Below are 17,931 nucleotides of genomic sequence, written 5' to 3'. Positions count from 1 at the left end.
GAAAGGGAGGGCGGGAGAGAGAAAGCAAACGCTAGTATCGGGGAGCCTGGTGGGCTTCCGTCTATGGGGTCTCACAGAGTCGGACACGACTGGAGTGACTTGGCAGCAGCAGCAGCAGCATCCAAATAAGCCGTAATCGAGAAGGAGCTGGACGCTCATCCTTTCCTGGCTTTCCCTTGTCTCTCTATAACTCCATCCTGCTCCATCAGTGGCCAGAGTTCCCCGCGCTGTAGGGAGGAAACCCCCAGTGGGTCCGCAGGGAAATCCGTCGCACCTGCGGGTCACCCAGCGCCTGAAATAGCACCTCCTTCAAGCAGCCGCAAAACCCGCAGGCGCCCAGGGATGCGCAGCCCTCTCCGCCTCTCCAGAGAACACCGCCCTCCCCCAACTCCCTATCACAGTCACTCACCAGCCACCCCTACCCCAATGCCACCACCGCCACCTCCAGCCTCGATCGCACCTTCTAGAACCCTTGGAAAGAGGGCAAGGTAGCCACCTGCATTTGGTCCACATGAAGACCTTTCAGGGCGCTGCGTCAATGAACCTGCGCCTCATTCTAAGGACGAATAAACCAAGCCCTGAGGATGCACGGCGGAGACTGGATGGTCTGATGTCAGCCGCAGAACCTTGGAAGCGAGGCATCGGAGGCAGGCGCCCCAGGTCCGGGCGTTTCTCTGTACCTTGGTTTCCCAAGCTGTAACATACGGAAGGCGGGAGGAGGACTCCGGTTGTTTCAGGTCGGATGCGCGGGTTCTGGACTCGCGCGCTGGGGAACAGACCTTCCCTCTCCGCGCGATGGCGCTAGAACTTAGGTTCTGCCTTCTTTCGGAGATGCTCCGGCCGAGACGTACGAGGGCGCGAACGTGCCATCCTTCCTGAAGCACGACCCTCAACTGGTCATGAGTGATCCGAGAGCACAGCCGGTATCGAGCACGCCCTGCTAGGTCGCCAGGGCTCGAGGAAGGCACCAGGGATCAAAGAATCTGGCCTCACTCGCGCCCTAACTTCCGTTCTTGTGGCCTCTCCCGCGAGAGGGATGAGTTGGGGCGATTGAAAATGGATCAGTGAGCCCCACTTATCTGGGGCACTTGCAGCCCAGGACATTAAGCAAGTCTCGGCCTTCAGCCTGGGGGATCAGAAGTCACGTTTTGTTTTGTGGTCCGGCCCGCCTGCACCTACCCTCCGACGTGCAGAAGTGAAACATGGGGAGACTGGGAGGCCTCCTAGAGCAGGTGGCTCTGAAGGTGAAAGAGCAGGGCGCCCTGGGGTGGGGCTCAAGGGGCGTGCTGGAGTGGGAGATCGCAGTCAGGCTCTTGGAAACGTCGTGAGCCAAGCACAGAAGAATGGGGCAGTTGGGCTCTCGGGATTCCCGGGGATGCGGTCCCAGGGGACGAAGGTCTACCCACACCTCGCGATTGAGGACTGAAGTGTGAGACTGGCAGGGGGAGCGCGCAGACTCCCTACTAGCGAGGGCGCCCCCCAGCCCCGCCCCACACCTGTGCGGCCGCCCCGCCTCTGCCGAGCCATTGGCTGGACCCGCCGCCCGTCAGACGAGCCCCCAGGGCCCGCCCCCGCCCCCGCCCCCGCCCCGAGCGGCGCCTCATAGCGCCTGGGCCACCTAGGCAGCCCCACTCTGTCAGGCTCCCCGCCGTCGGCCGCGTGGTGCGCCGCCCGCCTGCCAGTTACCGGCGCGGGGCCGCCCGCCGCCGGCTCGGGGCGGACCATGCACCCGACAAGCCCACCGCCCGCCCGCTGGCTCTGCGTGCTGACCGGCGCCCTCGTCTGCGTCCTCGGCCCCGCAGTGAGTGTCCGCCGGGCAGCCCGAAGTCCCGGTAGCTGGGGGTGCAACAGGGGGGACGGGAGCCCGGCCGTGTGCTCACGTCTGTGTGGAGGGTATAAGGGGCGCGGAGCATGTGGTCTCGTCTTCACTGCGCCTGAGACCGGATCTAGACCCGAGGGCGGGATAGGGTCTCCCTCGCGCCTAGTCCCTTCCCGCGCAGCCTGGAGCCCGTTCTGCGTCAGAATCTGGGACACTCGTAGAGGGGCGGCGGGAAAGAGCTGGCTCCAAACTTGCCTTGCGTGTAACGGCTGTGGGTTGGCGAAGTCAGTGAATGCAGGGTCGGGGACTGAGGGCCACTGAAATGGAAGGTCTGGTGGGCAGTAGTTTAGGGGGAGGCTGTGAGGGTCGTTGTTGTGTGCTGTGCCCGCCGGGAGGTGTCTGTGGGGCATTAAGTTACTTGAAGGAGTGACATTCAGCAGCAGACCAAGCACTGAGCCCCGCCCCCCCCCCCGGAAGGGGCTTTGGGGATCAGGTGACTGGCAGGCAGACCCTTCCTGTGCCCTCGCACTGAGCAGAGTTGAGAGATACGGAGCCCAAGGTGCAAGGTGGTGGGCAATGAGGATGTGGGGTGGTGTTTATTGGAGAAGGCCAGACATGTGCATGGGAAAGGAGCAAACAACCAAGAAGCAGTGGCCACCCTCTTCCTTGCACTTCTGCTTCATCTCCACATGGGTATGTGTGTGTGTGCCCCTGGTACCCATGTGCCCCATGTGTGGGTGTGCCCATGTGTGTACCTGGTGGAGGGGGGGCACTCACCTGGGCTGCAGGGCAGATTCTGGCTGAGGCAGGAGATGCATGGGTCATCTTTCTGTAAGATCAGGGAAGACCTGAAGACTACCCAAGCCCATTTTACAATGGGCAAAGTGAGGCCCAAAGATATCTGAGCCACACCTGTCCCCCACCCATCAGACCTGGACTGAAGCTGATTTCTATCTCTCCCTTGGAACTTGAGGAATCTGTGGTTGCTGTTTAGGCAGAGCCTAAAACCTGTGGTTCCAGGTCTGGCACCAACTCCAGATTGGCTGGTGGGTAGATGGAGTATATGAGTCATCTATAGTCTCTTCTGTCCCACAAGTATCTCCCTGACCATCACCTCCACCAGGGCAGGAATCTCTGTTTCCATCTCGCTAATGTGCTGCACACTTGGGCTGGGGTGCTCATTGCTTGTCCTGGGAGCAGACCTTATGACAACTGGCATAATTCTTCTCTCACGGATAGCTATGGTGAGACCCACCTCCTGAGCTCTCAAAGCCCCACCAAGTTCTGGCCCTGAAGGCATTCTCTGGCAACACCTACAGCCTCTCAGGGTCACAGAGCTTCCAGGCCTCACCAGCAACCCTCTGGCTCACCCACCCCTGAGCTCTGACCACTCAACTTTTCCGTGGATGAGCCAGGGATCTGGGACCACCACTGGCACCACCTTCTCCCATTGCTGGAGGCTTCTCAGCCTAGGGGCAGACTGGTTTCAGTGGGGTCCCCTCTCCAGCAACATCTGCCCCCTACCTGCTCAGACAGTTCAAGCCTGGCTCTTGCCATGCCTACCCTCCCCTGTCTTTCTACATCTTATTTGGTTAGTTCCCAACTCCAGCTCCTCCTCCCAATAGCCTTCCCTGATTGTTCCAACCCACTGTGCCCTTCCCACTCTGACCTCACTCTTCAACCCTAGCCTGGGCCCTTTTGACCATCCCATGGGATCAAGGCCTAAGGTCTCTCCCCCTCCCATGTCCCCTACAGTCCAGTACAGGGCTGGGCCCACAGAGGGAGGAGAAGGGACTCACCCAGGAGTCGGTGAGGGCAGGATGGAATGAGGGGCCCCTATTCCCCTCTCTTCTCCCTTCTCCACACAAGCCACCACTTGCTCCCGCACCAAATAGACACCAGGCAATCCTGCTTCAGCCAGACTCAGGGAAGCGGTGTAGTGCGTTATCAGAGTCATAAAATGGCAGCTGCAAAGTTCAGTTTGAAGACCCAAGGCCATATCACTCGTTTATGGAGCCCTGACCTCAGCCTGGGAAGAGGAAATTTCTGAACAGGGAAGCAAAAAAAGGAAAGAAAACCTCCAGTGTCTCAGAAGAGGAAGTCCTCCCCAAGGCCACCCTTCAAGCTTTCCACTGCCCCTACCCCCTGGAGAGTAGGCACAGGAGCTCCTCATTGGTAGCAGAACTGCTCAGGCCACTCACTGCCCAGCCCAAGGGCGGAAACAGGAGGTGTCATAGAGAAGGGGCAGACCCATGCCCTGCCCTGGGAAGATTCTCCAGCTGGCAGCAGAGAGCAGAGCCAGTGACCCAGCCCACACCAGCCCAGCCAGATGTGGGGTGCAACCTTCCAGAACTGGGGCAATGGTCGCTCAGAGGAGCAGTCAGGGAAGGCTCTCTGGAGGAGGCAGGGCAGTCCCTAAAGAGTTTGGCCAAATGATCCAGTCTTCCACCTGAGACTATGAGATAGCCTCTGTTGGCAGGACCAATGAACCTGTCCCCAGAGGGAGGAAGAAGCCCTCAACTCCCCTCTACCCTGCCGCCCAGAGGCTGGGTTGGCCCAGGGATTCAGGGAGGCCTGGTTCCTCTGACTTCTCTCTGAGGCTTACAGGCCATCTCCTGAAAGCTTCACCTTGCCATAGACATCCTGCCCCAGCCATCTGCTTCCAGCTGCTCCAGGGGCTTCCTGGCTACCCAGCAGTCCCGGCCCCTTGCCGGCCACCTGTGGTTTTTAGGAAACACGGCTATAGACGGGTCAAGTCTCCTCCTTAAGTCAAGTGACCATGTCAGTTAGGCCTGCCCAAGGCTCCCAGGGGTGGGGGGTGGGCGGGGCTGTGGTGGAAGATCGAGCTCCCTTCTGAGGTTTCCACCTTCCCAGGCTGCCCTGCCATCCATCTTTCCTGACATTTCTAGAGCTTCCATGATGAGTAGCCTGAGCTGTGTCCTCAGCACACTCCATGGCCATGGCCAGTTGACCTGAAGAACATGTTTCCTCTCTGTGGAAGGGCCTTTGTTTCCTCATCACAAAAAAGAGGGTGAGAACCCTTGACCCAACAGGCAGGAGAAATGGGAAGAAAGGCCAGCTCCTCTTTGGCTGGAACCAAGTCTTCCCCACCCCACCCCATCTCACCCCAGCCTCACAACTGACTATGAAGAGGGCTTGGCCTTCCAGTCAGGACTTCTGTGGTAGTTGAAGGATATGAAAGTGCTGTGTGAACTGTGTGACAGGATGTTCCTTCCTCTGGATCCCCAGCCTGGGATCCTTATGGACCCTTCTTCAGCTCTCTCTTGTCCCCCTTGTGTGCCCAGGGTTTCCAGGGAAGGCAGGAGTCCTGGGCAGAGGGGGTGGTATGTCCTCATGGGTGGCCAGACAATATGGAGCATGAGGTTCCAGGCCTGGGCAGGTGACAAGTCCTCTTAGGGAGGACTGGATGATGGGCCCTTCCGCATGGTGACAGCCTCATGGCAATCCAGCCTGAGGAGCCTGCCACTTACAGGGACTCCTCATTGTGCCCCTCTGGCTGTGGACGCAGGAATGGGGTCTGGGAATTAGACAAAGCCTCATCCCTTCCTCCCGCTGCATCTTCTCAACCTCCTAGGCTCCGCCCTTTCCTGTCTGACCTCCCCGACACAAAGCTGTTCTCACTGTACCAAGGAAAATGTGCAGTGTGTGCAAACTCTCTCACATGCCTTAGATGTATTTCAGAAGAAAAAGAAATACAATCTAATCTCTCTGCCACATTATGGGTTTTTTTAAACTTTTACTGTGAACATTTTCAAGCATATAAAAAAACGTAGAGTAAGTAGTATAATGAACATGGAAATGCCCATTTCCAGGAGTGATGTCACCAAAACAGCAGTATAGGAATTTCCAATGTTTGTCCACTCCAAATTTCTAGATTTGAAAGTTATTAACCATTAATATTTGCACCATTTGGCTGAAGTATTTGAAAATACATTATCGATATCATAGAACAAATTATTTTAAGATCCATCTCTAAAATCAAGGATATTTTCCTGTATACCATCATCACTCCTAACAAAATTAACAGGGATTCCTTAATAGCCGATATTCAATAGCCGATGTCCCCCAGTAGCATTTAATCAAGCGTCACAAGATGTGTGATGATATTATCAGGGGGAGGAGGGGTGTTGCATTGACTGCAAGGAACTTTCCTGCCTGTGCCATGATGGGACTGTACAGTGAGCTGGCATGTGGGTGAGGGAAAGAGCAGGGGGCCTTGAGCAGGTGGGTGGGCAGGAGGCTAGACTTCACCAGACAGGGCTCAGTCTTATCTGCACCCCCTCTCATGTGGTTCATGATGTGAAGGTCTGTGTCTCCCAGGAAGTGCCTCCGGCCATCTTGAAAACAAGTCCTTCCTGCCCAGGGGAGGGTAAGAGGGGTGAGGGGAGAGGAAGAGGTCACCAGCTGACATGTCAAGGACTCACGGCTCCGGTGCCGGTGCCCTGCTTTCTGAGGTTGATCAGACACCAACATCACCCACAGACACCATGTTTGAAACTGAAGGTTCTTTCTGCAGTGGTGCCCAGGATGACTTTCAAAAGCCAGAGGATTGAAACCTCAGTCCCTGCTGCCCCTGCTTAGCAAAGTGACCTCATGGTAACAAAGGTAGTAAAGGCCCTCTTCGTGGTGATCCTCTGCAAAAACCCTGAAAGGCTTCATGGCCCTCAGTAAACCTCACAAGAAGGGTCTTTTAATGGGTCCAGGCTTAACACCAAGCTGAACTCCTTTGCTTGCATCCTTCTAATAATGATAGCCCTTATCCTGGTATCACCTTGAACTGCGGAAAGTTCTTTCTTGCCCCAGACCCAAGCTTGTGTCCCTGTGTCTCCCTCTTTTTCTTACCCTCAACCCCCAGCACAAGTTCTCACTTCATTTCTCCAACTCCCTAGAGTTCAACCTTCCCCAGGATTTTTATTTATTTTTTGGCTGTGCCACCAAAAATGTGGCATGTGGGATCTTAGTTTCCAGACTAGGGGTCAAACCTTTGCCCCTTGCGTTGGAAGCACAAGAGTCTTGAGCACTGGACCATCAGGAATGTCCAGGCTTCCCAGGATTTGCAGAGACAGGAGGCTTTGGACTATTGGCCAAAGAACATGAAAATACAGGGAGGGTAAGAGAAATCAGACAGCAATAGGGGGCAAAGGAGAACCAGGCTTGAGACCTCTCCTCTGGTGGACACAGCTGCCACTTGTCAGTGGGAAGGACATTCAGGCTGCGTGGGATGCTGCAGGGCTATCATGCTGGAAGTAGGCTGGTGTCTGGGCATGTGGGGCTGGGATGGGTCTTTGGCAACAACTGGTTCAGTTCAGTTCAGTTCAGTTCAGTCGCTCAGTCGTGTCCGACTCTCCGCGACCCCATGAATCACAGCACGCCAGGCCTCCCTGTCCATCACCAACTCCCGGAGTTCACTCAAACTCATGTCCACAGAGTCGGTGATGCCATCCAGTCATCTCATTCTCCGTCGTCCCCTTCTCCTCCCGCCCCCAACCTTTCCCAGCATCAGAGTCTTTTCCAGTGAGTCAACTCGTTGCATGAGGTGGCCGAAGTATTGCAGTTTCAGCTTTAGCATCAGTCCCTCCAATGAACATCCAGGATTGATCTCCTTTACAATGGACTGGTTGGATCTCCTTGCAGTATAAGGGACTCTCAAGAGTCTTCTCCAACACCACAGTTCAAAAGCATCGATTCTTCAGCGATCAGCTTTCTTCACAGTCCAACTCTCACATCCATACATGACCACGGGAAAAACCATTGCCTTGACTAGACGGTTGGCAAAGTAATGTCTCTGCTTTTTAATATACTATCAAGGTTGGTCATAACTTTCCTTCCAAGGAGTAAGCGTCTTTTAATTTCCTGGCTGCAGTCACCATCTGCAGTGATTTTGGAGCCCAAAAAAATAAAGTCTGACACTGTTTCCACTGTTTTTCCATCTATTTCCCATGAAGTGATGGGACCAGATGCCATGATCTTTGTTTTCTGAATGTTGAGCTTCAAGCCAACCTTTTCACTCTCCTCTTTCACTTTCAACAACTGGTAGCCCTTGTCAATCCCCCTGTGTCCTTAACATGTAACTCTCAGCACAACCTTGATGTAGGTGGCGCTGTCATTGTTGCCACCTCTACAGATGAACTGAGGTGACTTGCCCAAGTTTGCCCAGCCGGGAAGTGGCCAAGAGTCTGCTTCCAGAACTCGTGGACTTAACGAGGCTATGCCATCTTATAAGAGTTAACTACTTCTCCCAAAGTGGCTACAGCATTCCACAAGCTGCCCTGGGGCTTTAGAGATAGGTTTGAATTGATGAGATGTACACATCAGAAGTGATGGCTCGGGGAACTGTCTCACTCACGTGCACCTGTGTGGCCACCACCCAGATCAAGCTATTCCACCTTCCCATCAGCCCAGCAGACTCCACTGTTCCTCTTCCCACTAAGATAATCATCGCTACTTCCTTTAGCGCCCTCTGCAAAGGCGGGAACCTAGTCCTCCTCTTTTCTGTGACCTCTGGACCCCATGATTTTCCTCACCTTCCTATGCCTGCCCCGACTCTTTTCCCCTCCTCCTTCTCTCCTCTCCATCCTTACTTCTTCCTTGACTACAAGACCTGCGACTCCTCACCAGTTCAAACACAAAAACCAAAATGAAGGGGACATCCGGGAAGCTGGTTTGCGGTCTTATGTACCTTTGATCACACTGCTTTTTCTGAGTCCTCAGTTTCCCCTCATGGCCCTTTGATGCTCCATTATTTCAGTGCTGGTAGGGAGGGGCTTAAGTAAATCGTGGGATGTAACATGGTAATGGGAGCCCCTGCTCTCTCTGCTCCCTTTCCACAGCTTTTTCCAACTATCCCTAGCAGGAAAAAAAAAGAGAGAGAGCCCTCCTTTGACAAACCTCAGAAACACAGATCATCCATGGTGGCCCCCAGTGCTTGGTACCTTACAGGCAAGAATTTCTTTCTCCTGTTTCATCGATTCCAGCCTGTTGCATTTTAGATGCTCTCAAAGACTAGCTGCTCCTCAGAGGGACTCACATGCCCCCACCACCCTGCTTCTGTCTCCCTTGGCTTATTCTGCCATAGTTCTCTGGCCCTGGGTGAAGCAGGCGGTTTTCATCCAGGCCAGTAGCTGTGGCCTCAAGCTTCCCTTGAGGGGAGTTGGTTATGGCCCCCAACACCTGAGGTGGGCTCACCCCTGTCTTGCTGAGCCCCCAGCACCTAACAGCTAGAACTCCCAGCATCTTCACCCTTTGCCCCACCACCTCAGCCTTTACCCCAGATCTCAGGGGGCCCCCATTAGGAGGAGAAAGCAAGGCTCTCTCCCAAGCCCCTCACAGTGGGAATAGACAGGAAGGGGAGTCCTGAGCAGGTGGAATTAACAAGACATGGCTAATCCTGACCCCCAGCCAGACATTCAGGTCTATACTGAAAATCCCCAGGCAGTTACCTCCCACATGCAGCCAACAAAATGGCAGGAGACACAGGATCAGAACTGAAAGGATGCTAAGGACTTCTTCATTCTTGCCTGAGTCCCTTCTTCTGGGCTCAGGAATGCCTGTCACAGAGAAGGTATTGGGGAACTAGACTGGCCTGAAACTCTCATCTTAACCCAACTGCAAAGTGAGGGCTTCCCAGGTGGCTCACTGGTAAAGAATCCACCTTCCAAGCAGGAGATACAGGTTCGATTCCTAGTCTAGGAAGATCCCCTGGAGAAGGAAATGGCAACTCACTCCAGTATTCTTGCCTAGAGAATTCCATGGACAGAAGAGCCTGGTGGGCTACAGTCCATGGGGTCGCAAAAGCGTCGGACACGACTAACAACTAAACAACAAGATAGAACTGACTCTGAGCCCCACCTTCTCCTCTCCACATAAAGTGGCAGGAGACAAGTTAGGAGATGTAGGCAGTGGTGGGGTTTGGAAGGGTTGGAATGCCATTTTGATGTACGGGCTTTGACTCCTAGGACCATGAGAGATTTGATGCAGGAGAATGAGAATGAGGACACACAGTTTACAAAGGTGCCTCAGGTCGCAGGTGGTGGAGCTGAAAGCTTCTGCACTAGTCCAGGCAGGGACTGATGAGGCCTGGCCCCTGTCCACATCTCCAAACTTGTTTCCTGATGCTTCCAGCACCCTTTACTGAAGCCACATCAAACTTCTTGCAAACTTGACTGTGTTAGGCATTTTCCTGCCTCTGTGCTTCTGCACACACTGTTCCTACTTTCTGGAATATCCTTACTCCACCTCTAATTATCAGATTCTTCAGTTCAGTTCAGTTCAGTCCCTCAGTCGTGTCCAACTCTTTGCGACCCCATGAATCAAAGCATGCCAGGCCTCCCTGTCCATCACCAACTCCCGGAGTTCACTCAAACTCATGTCCACAGTCGGTGATGCCATCCAGCCATCTCATACTCTGTCGTCCCCTTCTCCTCCCGCCCCCAATCCCTCCCAGCATCAGGGTCTTTTCCAATGAGTCAACTCTTGGCATGAGGTGGCCAAAGTATTGGAGTTTCAGCTTGAGCATCCGTCCTTCCAATGAACACCCAGGACTGATCTCCTTTAGGATGGACTGGTTGGATCTCCTTGCAGTCCAAGGGACTCTCAAGAGTCTTCTCCATCACCACTGTTCAAAAGCATCCATTCTTCGGCGATCAGCTTTCTTCACAGTCCAACTCTCACATCCATACATGACCACAGGAAAAACCATAGCCTTGACTAGACGGACCTTTGTTAGCAAAGTAATGTCTCTACTTTTTAATATGCTATCTAGGTTGGTCATGACTTTCCTTCCAAGGAGTAGGCGTCTTTTAATTTCATGGCTGCAGTCACCATCTGCAGTGATTTTGGAGCCCCAAAAAATAAAGTCTGCCACTGTTTCCACTGTTTCCCCATCTATTTTACACAACCTCAGAGGCCCACCACTACTGCCCATTCTCTGTGAATCCCACATACCAGCTATATCCCTTCCCTGGAGCCAGTAGACTTGGCTGTATCTGGCTGGGAATTTTCTAATTTTGTATGTCTGGAGTTCAGCAGGATAATGAAGATGTTTAGAATAGGGAAGTATATAGAAGAGGAAGTTCAAAGTCTGCCTGAATTCCTCGATGATAAGGCTAGAGGGAGCTGCCCTGGCCCTGTCCTCCAAAGCATTGACCAGATGGCCTGAGGCAAGGCCACAGAGAGGGACTGATGCTGTCCAGACCAGTGGCCAGAGATTTCAGTCCCTTGGGAAATGTGCATTGCTGACTGACCTCTGGTCCCTCTTTGGGACTCTGTTTCCTCTACCGTTCTCCAGATGGGGCCCAACGCTCGATCGTGGTGAAGGCAGAACTCCTCTTCTGGACCACCTCCACTTTATTCAGAGATATCCCAGGTGACCCCAAGGGCTCCTGCCCTGCTTCTACATGGTGCCTCCCAGGAGAGACTGTTACTGTGCTTCTGGGGGAGCAGAGTTGCCTAGAGAAGTTAACCCCGCAGTCTTCACCCTCAGAGAGTAGCAAGCAGAAACTGCCAGGAGCCCTGGGATGCCCTCAGTGATTGGAAAATTAATGTGTCCTGGCAAACAGCAGGGCCATAGCCCATGCTTATGAGGGCTCAGCAGAGACTTCCCTAGTGATCCAGTGGTTAAGATTCCATTCCCATTGGAGGGGGCCTGGGTTTGATCCTTGCTCAGGGAACTAGATCCCACATGCCACAACTAAGAGTTCACATGGGCAACTAAAGATCCTGCATGCCCCAACTAAGACCCAGTGCAACCAACTAAGGAAATATTTAAAAAAAAAAGAATGCTCAGCAAATGAGGGCATCCTTTGTCCTAGTCTCAGAGCACAAGTCTGGACTCTTGGTTACAGGGACAGAAAACTCAACTGGCTTCAGCCATACAGAAAGGTATTGAGTCATGTTGCTGGAAGCAGGGTTGGTTTCAGACATGGCTGCTTTCAAGGGCTCAGATAATGTCAAGAGGATCCCATTTTTCTCCATCTCTTTTTCCTGCCTTTAACATGCAGCTTTCATCAATGGGTTCTACTTGGCAACAAGGTTGTAGCAGTAGTTCTAGCCCCTTCGTCCTCTGAGGTTTCCAGTCCAGTGGGCAAGAACAAATCCACTTACCTAATTGCTTAATCCAAGGTCCCAGGAATGAGCTTCCTGGCTTTGAGGAGCGTGAATTGGACCATGTGCCAGGCACTATGGCCAGGAACACTCTAACTGGCTTAAGTCTGGTTACATGTTGATCCCCTGAGAGAGGGTTCATCAGAATCCAAGGACTAGGAGTGGGGAAAGACATGATTTCCCAGACAGAATGAGGATATGCCACCGGAGGGGTTGTAAAGAATGATAGAAGGCAGTAACTGATGTCTACTACTTACTATCCATCCTGCTTTCACATTGAGGAATGCATGCTCATTTGCTTCAGTCATGTCCAACTCTTTGCAACCCGATGGACCTTAGCCTGCCAGGCTCCTCTGTCCATGAGATTTTCCTGGCAAGTTTACTGGAGTGGGTTGCCATGCCCTTCTCCATGGAATCTTCCGAACCCTGGAGTTGAACCCGCATCTCCTGCATCTCCTGCTTTGCAGGCACATTCTTTACTTGCTGAGCCATTGGGTTTAACTAAAATTGGTTGAGGGGGTGCTGGCAGCTGAAAATGGGCAGAAGAGGCAGGCAAGCCTGGGGAAGCACCAGAAGGCAGAACACACCCTGTAACTGAGGACAACAAGCTGGGAAGGTACCCTTGGGAGAAGTGTGCCCCAACAAAGCAAGAAAGACCAATGGTTGGTCACAAGCTGGGTGGCCAATCCCTGAATTCCTCTTCCAGAGTCCACCTCTGGGATCCCTCTGGCCACCCTTGTTCCCATGTCCCAGCAGGATGAACCAAACACAAATCCCTTAAGACAAAGCACCATGAGAATGTCTGACACTTTGGGGCAAGAGGGCGTGATTCATGTGACCCAGCACCCAGACCTCACTCACCCATGAGCCATTAGCATGAAAGTCACACAGAGAACGTGGGTTCCCTCTCAGACTGTTAACTCTACCAGTCAATTAGGGTAAAAATATTAGCTGGTAAGTCATTTAAAGGACTTCGCTGGTAGCTCAGCTGGTAAAGAATCCGGCTGCAATGCAGGAGACCCCGGTTCAATTCCTGGGTCGGAAAGATCCCCTGGAGAAGGGATAGGTTGGCCACTCCAGTATTCTTGGGCTTCCCTTGTGGCTCAGATGGTGAAGAATCCACCTGCAATGCGGGAGACCTGAGTTTCATCCTTCGGATGGGAAGATCCCTTGGAGGAGGGCATGGCAACTCACTCCAGTAGTTTTGCCCCGTGTAGAAAATCCCCACGGACAGAGGATCCATGGGGTCACAAAGAGTCAGACACAACTGAGCGACTAAGCACAAGTCATTTAAAAGCTGATATATGGAAAGTAACACAGATCTATTATGGAGCAGGATACAGTTGTTCATATAACTATTTAAAAGAAAAGATATGAGATTTAAGACTGTGGTCCCTCTTTGGAGTCACGTGCTTACAGTGGGATTGACTTGTCTAGAGCAATGGTTAAAGTCACACCCTCGGTGCCTAGGGGCCAGACAGGGATCTCCTTAAAAGAAGGAAATAAGGGGAACCCCCCCATACACCTGTGCTCTCCCCAAAATCCTACTGCAAGAAGTTTTAGAGTCATCAGGGGTGGGGGCCGAAGTCCATTTGGCCCATAGGGAAACTGAGGGCCAAGACCTTGTCCCAGGGTGAGGGGAACAAGCTGGAAGAGACACTAAGAAACTCTGATTCTGGAGCAATCTTGCGGGACTCTCCCTACAGCCCTGTTGGGGACTGTGATATTCTTCTCCCTGGGCAGAGATGAGGAAGTGGGATGGCAGCCACTTCCCTAATGCCAAAGAGACTAGCAGAAACTGACACCAGCCCAGTGGTTCCTTTACTGAGGCCTTTACCACACCTTCCTCCGCAAGACCTGACTCCCAAGACCTGTTTTTTCTGGCTATTCTTGGGCAGCTCTCACCCCTACTCACATGTCAGCCCCAATGCCAATATCTCCCTGGCACACAGGTTTGACTTTACCCTTAATCCCTGGCCAGGGCACAGTGAAGGGAGGGGAGAAGCCTGAGCTTCTTGGTGACCTCTGCGAGAGGAGGCCTGGTTGGATCGCAAGCCATTTTAGAAGGGCCTCTCTTACTTCTTGAGACTTCCCTCACCCTCACTAGATCTGCCAGAGCTTGAATTATTCAGAAGCTAAGAAGTGGGGTGGAGGGTCTGGTCAAGGAGGACCAGCATTCCCTTCCCAGCCTGGTGACCCAGGGGAAGAAGCACAGGCTCCAGGAATGGGGACAGAGGATGAAAGATGGAGCCAGACTCCTGGACTCCTCCCAGGCCTGGCTCCAAGAACCAGAAGCCAGGGTCCAACTCAGAACAAGGTAGCACCTGCCGGGCCCCACTCATCCACAGAGACTGAAACAGGGACCCAGGGCTCCCAGCCCAAGCTGGAGGATCCAGTGGGCCAGCTCTGGGCTCCAAGGAGAGGCCCTCTGACCTCTGTCCAGAGTCGTGCCACCCAAAGAGACAGTGTTGTTACAGCCACAGTATTGCTGGAGCCAGCAGGAAGCCATGACAGGGCCCTCACTACAGAGGGCTTTGCGGGGGACACTGGATAAGAGTTTGGGATCAGATCTAGGTCAAGGTCAGACTTCAGTCTAAGGTCGAATTCAGACTGGGGCTGAGGTTCAGTCTGGAACTTGGGTCAGTCTGGCGACTAGGCCTTGCTTAGCCCCACCCTCCTGGAGCCCCTGAACGGACAGGCAGGCTGTGGATGAATGAGGCTGACAAGTCCCCCTCCCTGTCTCGCTTCCCCAGGGCGGCCGGGAGGCGGGGCTGCAGCAGGAGGAGTGTGACTATCTGCGGTTGATCTCGGTACAGCACGAGCAGTGCCTGGAGGAGGCGCAGCTGGAGAATGAAACAGCAGGTGAGGCCCCTGGTGGCAAGAAAGAGCCCTCCCCCCTCCATGAAGCCCACCTCCCTCTCACCGTGAGCCCTACTCCACCTTCCGGTCGAGGCTGTCTAGCTACAGGGCCATCGGATCACATGGTATCACCCTCTGGTCTTCACTCCCCAATCTTGTGCTCCCCACGTTTGGCTCAGCAACCGTGGGGTGAGAATGGAAGGAAATAGAGGGCTTCCTTTAAGAACTGTTGCTGGAGCCAGACTCAGAAGGGCGGGCAGGATGTGGAGAAGCAGAGAGTCTGGGAAGTTAGAAGGTGCCAAGGCCGACTGCCTGTGGCGGGTGGGGAGTGGGTGTAGAGTTCTTGCCTCTCTGGGAGGGGAAGGGCTGAAGCAGTGGGGTGCCTGGGCCAGCTCTGGGTCTCTCTCCCAGAGGTCACCTCCCTGAAGGTGGGGTTACAGCTACATAGCAGCCTGGCTCAAGAGCAGGGAGCATCTGTTCTTCCTGGCTTCCCTGTCCCCCCATCTCACTGAGGCTGACAGTCATGAACCCCAGCCTAAGTCCCTCCTTCTGGGCCCTGATTCCTGCCTCTTGCAGCGCTGAGTGTGTGCAGCATCACAGATGGCCTTTGCCTCTCCCAGCTCTCAAGGAAGGATGGCCCTCTGTCTCCCAGGACCCTGAAACTGTGGCCCAGGGGAGAGTCAGCCAGACCTGCCTACAGTTTGTACACCTCCCCCGCCCCTACCTCTGGGGCAGGAAGTCAAGACCAGGCTGAACACAGCCTTGGAAAGTCTCAACAGTGAGATCCAGGATCGTGGGCAGCCCGGAGAGGCCCAGACACCAGACTCTAGGCCCCACTAGAGCACCTCCCAGGCCCCAAGGGCAGGCCAACCTTGTGATCCCAATGAGGTCATTGCTGGCACAGGGTGCCTGTAGGAAGCCAACACTCTGTCACCAGGCAGTCGGCCTGAGATGCAGGGGAGGCCATGAAGGGTCTGTGGGTGGGGAGTCTGCCCATGACCTTGTGCAGGACTCTGTGCGTGTCCGTGCACATCTGGCCGTGCACTCCTGGCCCGTGTCTGACTAGGGCTGCATCTGTGCCTCTGGAGCCTGTAGCTCTGCGTCTGCCTCTGAGCATCTTTGTATGTTGGAGGCATATGCCTGTGTAAGCCTGGACCTGCCTGGATATGTCTGCCTGGTGTGGTGTGTGTGTGTGTGTGTGTGCGCGCGAAGGTCTGTGGTATGCTCAGTCATGTCTATACATGTGTGTCTGTGAGTTGTGCGTGTCTCTCTGTGCCTATGTTTGCTTATGTCTGGTTCTTCCATGTTCAAGTCAGCGTACCTGTATGCATGTTTATGTGTGTGTCTGTGATTCTGTGTGCCGGGGAATGCTTGTCAATGTGTGTGTCTGTGCACACACATCTACAAAATGACACAGCAGAGGCCCCCACCCTGCCTCTCCATCCCCCACCCAGGCTGAGCTTGCTTTCCCATTGAGGTTGCAGCCCCACTGTGGGCACGCATAGCCAGCCTGGGCCCTGGGTCTCTCTGGGCCTGGTGACATGTGCGGTGGGATCTGTGTGGCCCAGATACTCCTGGGCCCAGCTCACAACCACAGGCGTTCCAGATGCCCAGCATTTTCTTGGCTGTTACCACCTCTCAGCTTTCCGACCCTGCTGTCTCCTGCAGGAAGCCTCCCTGACCAGGTACCGGCCCCTCTTCCTTGGCTCCCCCCAGTCCAAACCCCCACCAGCCTGTACCCCAGCAGGTCACAGCCCAGCCCTGGTGGTACTGAGATTCCTTGAGGCCAAGCATGGTCACCCCTGGGATGCAGAGCCCAGGCTCCCTCCTCTCTGTGCCACTTCTGGTGAAGTTGAGCTCAGGACACCCAGTTCTGAATCCACTCCTGATCCGGGTGGCCACTGGAAATCTAGACAGCCCGAAGCCTGGCAAGAACCTAGACACAATAGCTGGCCTGCAAACCAAGGTATGCCCAGCATTGTTAGGGCTATCCACAGATCAGCCAAGCAGAATTCCCAGAGAAAGGGTCTCGAGTCCTTCGGACCAGGCAGAGGGCAAGCAGTTTGCCAGCGACCTGGAGCTAGTTTTGTAATGGCTCTGTCCCTAAGTTGCTTGTCTGTAAAATGGGAAGGTTCTTAGCGTAAAGAGGGTAGAACAATATCTCCCACATCTAAAGGCTGCATAAGTGTTTGCTGATGATACCATTAACAGGATCTAGCAAGATCTGACTGGCAGCTGCCTGGCCTCCAGAGGTGTGGGCACGGGGATGGAAGAGAGACAGGAGCCCTAGTGAGGCCTCAAAAGACTTGGGATAGGATGGGTGGTAGTGGATGGGGTCCCCGAGGCAGGGAGCCTGTGCTCTCTGACCAGGCCCGGGAGATCCAGTTGTTCTCAGCCTTCAGCCGCAGGTGCCCCCTGGCTCCCACAGCCCCAGAAGGTACCCCTACCCTCCCCACTGCTGGCCCACCTTAGTATTCAGAGGCTCAAGGCTCTTCCCTGAGAGGGGATGTCCTTCCGCCTCCTCTTCCCAGGCCCCATTCTTGGGAACTCGTGAACCTTCGGACCTGGGCTGGGCTGGGTTTGGCCCAGCTGGCGTTGACTTTGGCTCAGGGGTTGGGTTTCCTGAGTAAATCTATGGGACTGGCAGTGTTGCAAAGAGACAATTAAACTTCCCTCAGGGGAGGGCATCCAGAGGAGTCCCTGTTCCTCAGGGGCACCCAGGCCCTGAACAGGCAAGACCACAGCACTGGCATCTGCCTATTCAAGTGGACCCCTAGAAACCCCACTGTGCAGGCTTCACCAGCCAAGGTGAACAGGTGCACAGTGGAGAACACAGCCTGTGTTCTCCGAATTCACTCCCTAATCACCAGCCCCTGTCACAGTTCACAATTTTACTGATTGGAGGCATTTGTGATGTTTCATGGTGGGCTTCTCTGGTGGCTCAGATGGTAAATAATACACCTGCAATGAAGGAGCCCTGGCGTTCGATCCCTGAGTTGGGAAGATCCCGTGGAGAAGGGAAGGTCTATCCATTCCAGTATTCTTGCCTGGAGAATCCCATGGATAGAGGAGCCTGGTGGGCTACAGTCCATATGGTAATTTGGTGTTGTTTTATAAGTTTTATGAAGACT

The 17,931-nt window shown here is 54.1% G+C and overlaps 1 protein-coding gene across 10 annotated transcripts in view; it reads left to right on the top strand.

The window, feature by feature from the left end:
• The first annotated feature begins 1,637 nt into the window (after positions 1–1,637).
• Positions 1,638–17,931, top strand: part of VIPR1 (vasoactive intestinal peptide receptor 1) — a 35,920-nt gene continuing 19,626 nt past the window's right edge. For 2 of the 10 annotated variants that reach the window (XM_088832006.1, XM_088832007.1), the window contains exons 1-2: positions 1,638–1,801; positions 14,695–14,803. In XM_088832006.1, the coding sequence (XP_088688132.1) occupies positions 1,724–1,801; positions 14,695–14,803 (187 nt within the window). In that variant the 5' untranslated portion in view covers positions 1,638–1,723. The other 8 variants (XM_055414542.2, XM_055414541.2, XM_088832005.1 and 5 more) reach the window with 7 other exon arrangements.

This window comes from Moschus berezovskii, chromosome 24 (genome assembly GCF_049115385.1).
Source record: "Moschus berezovskii isolate FMDL1 chromosome 24, NW_MosBer_1.0, whole genome shotgun sequence".
NCBI classification, from domain to species: Eukaryota; Metazoa; Chordata; class Mammalia; order Artiodactyla; family Moschidae; genus Moschus; species Moschus berezovskii.
This window is presented reverse-complemented; position numbering and strand designations above follow the sequence as displayed.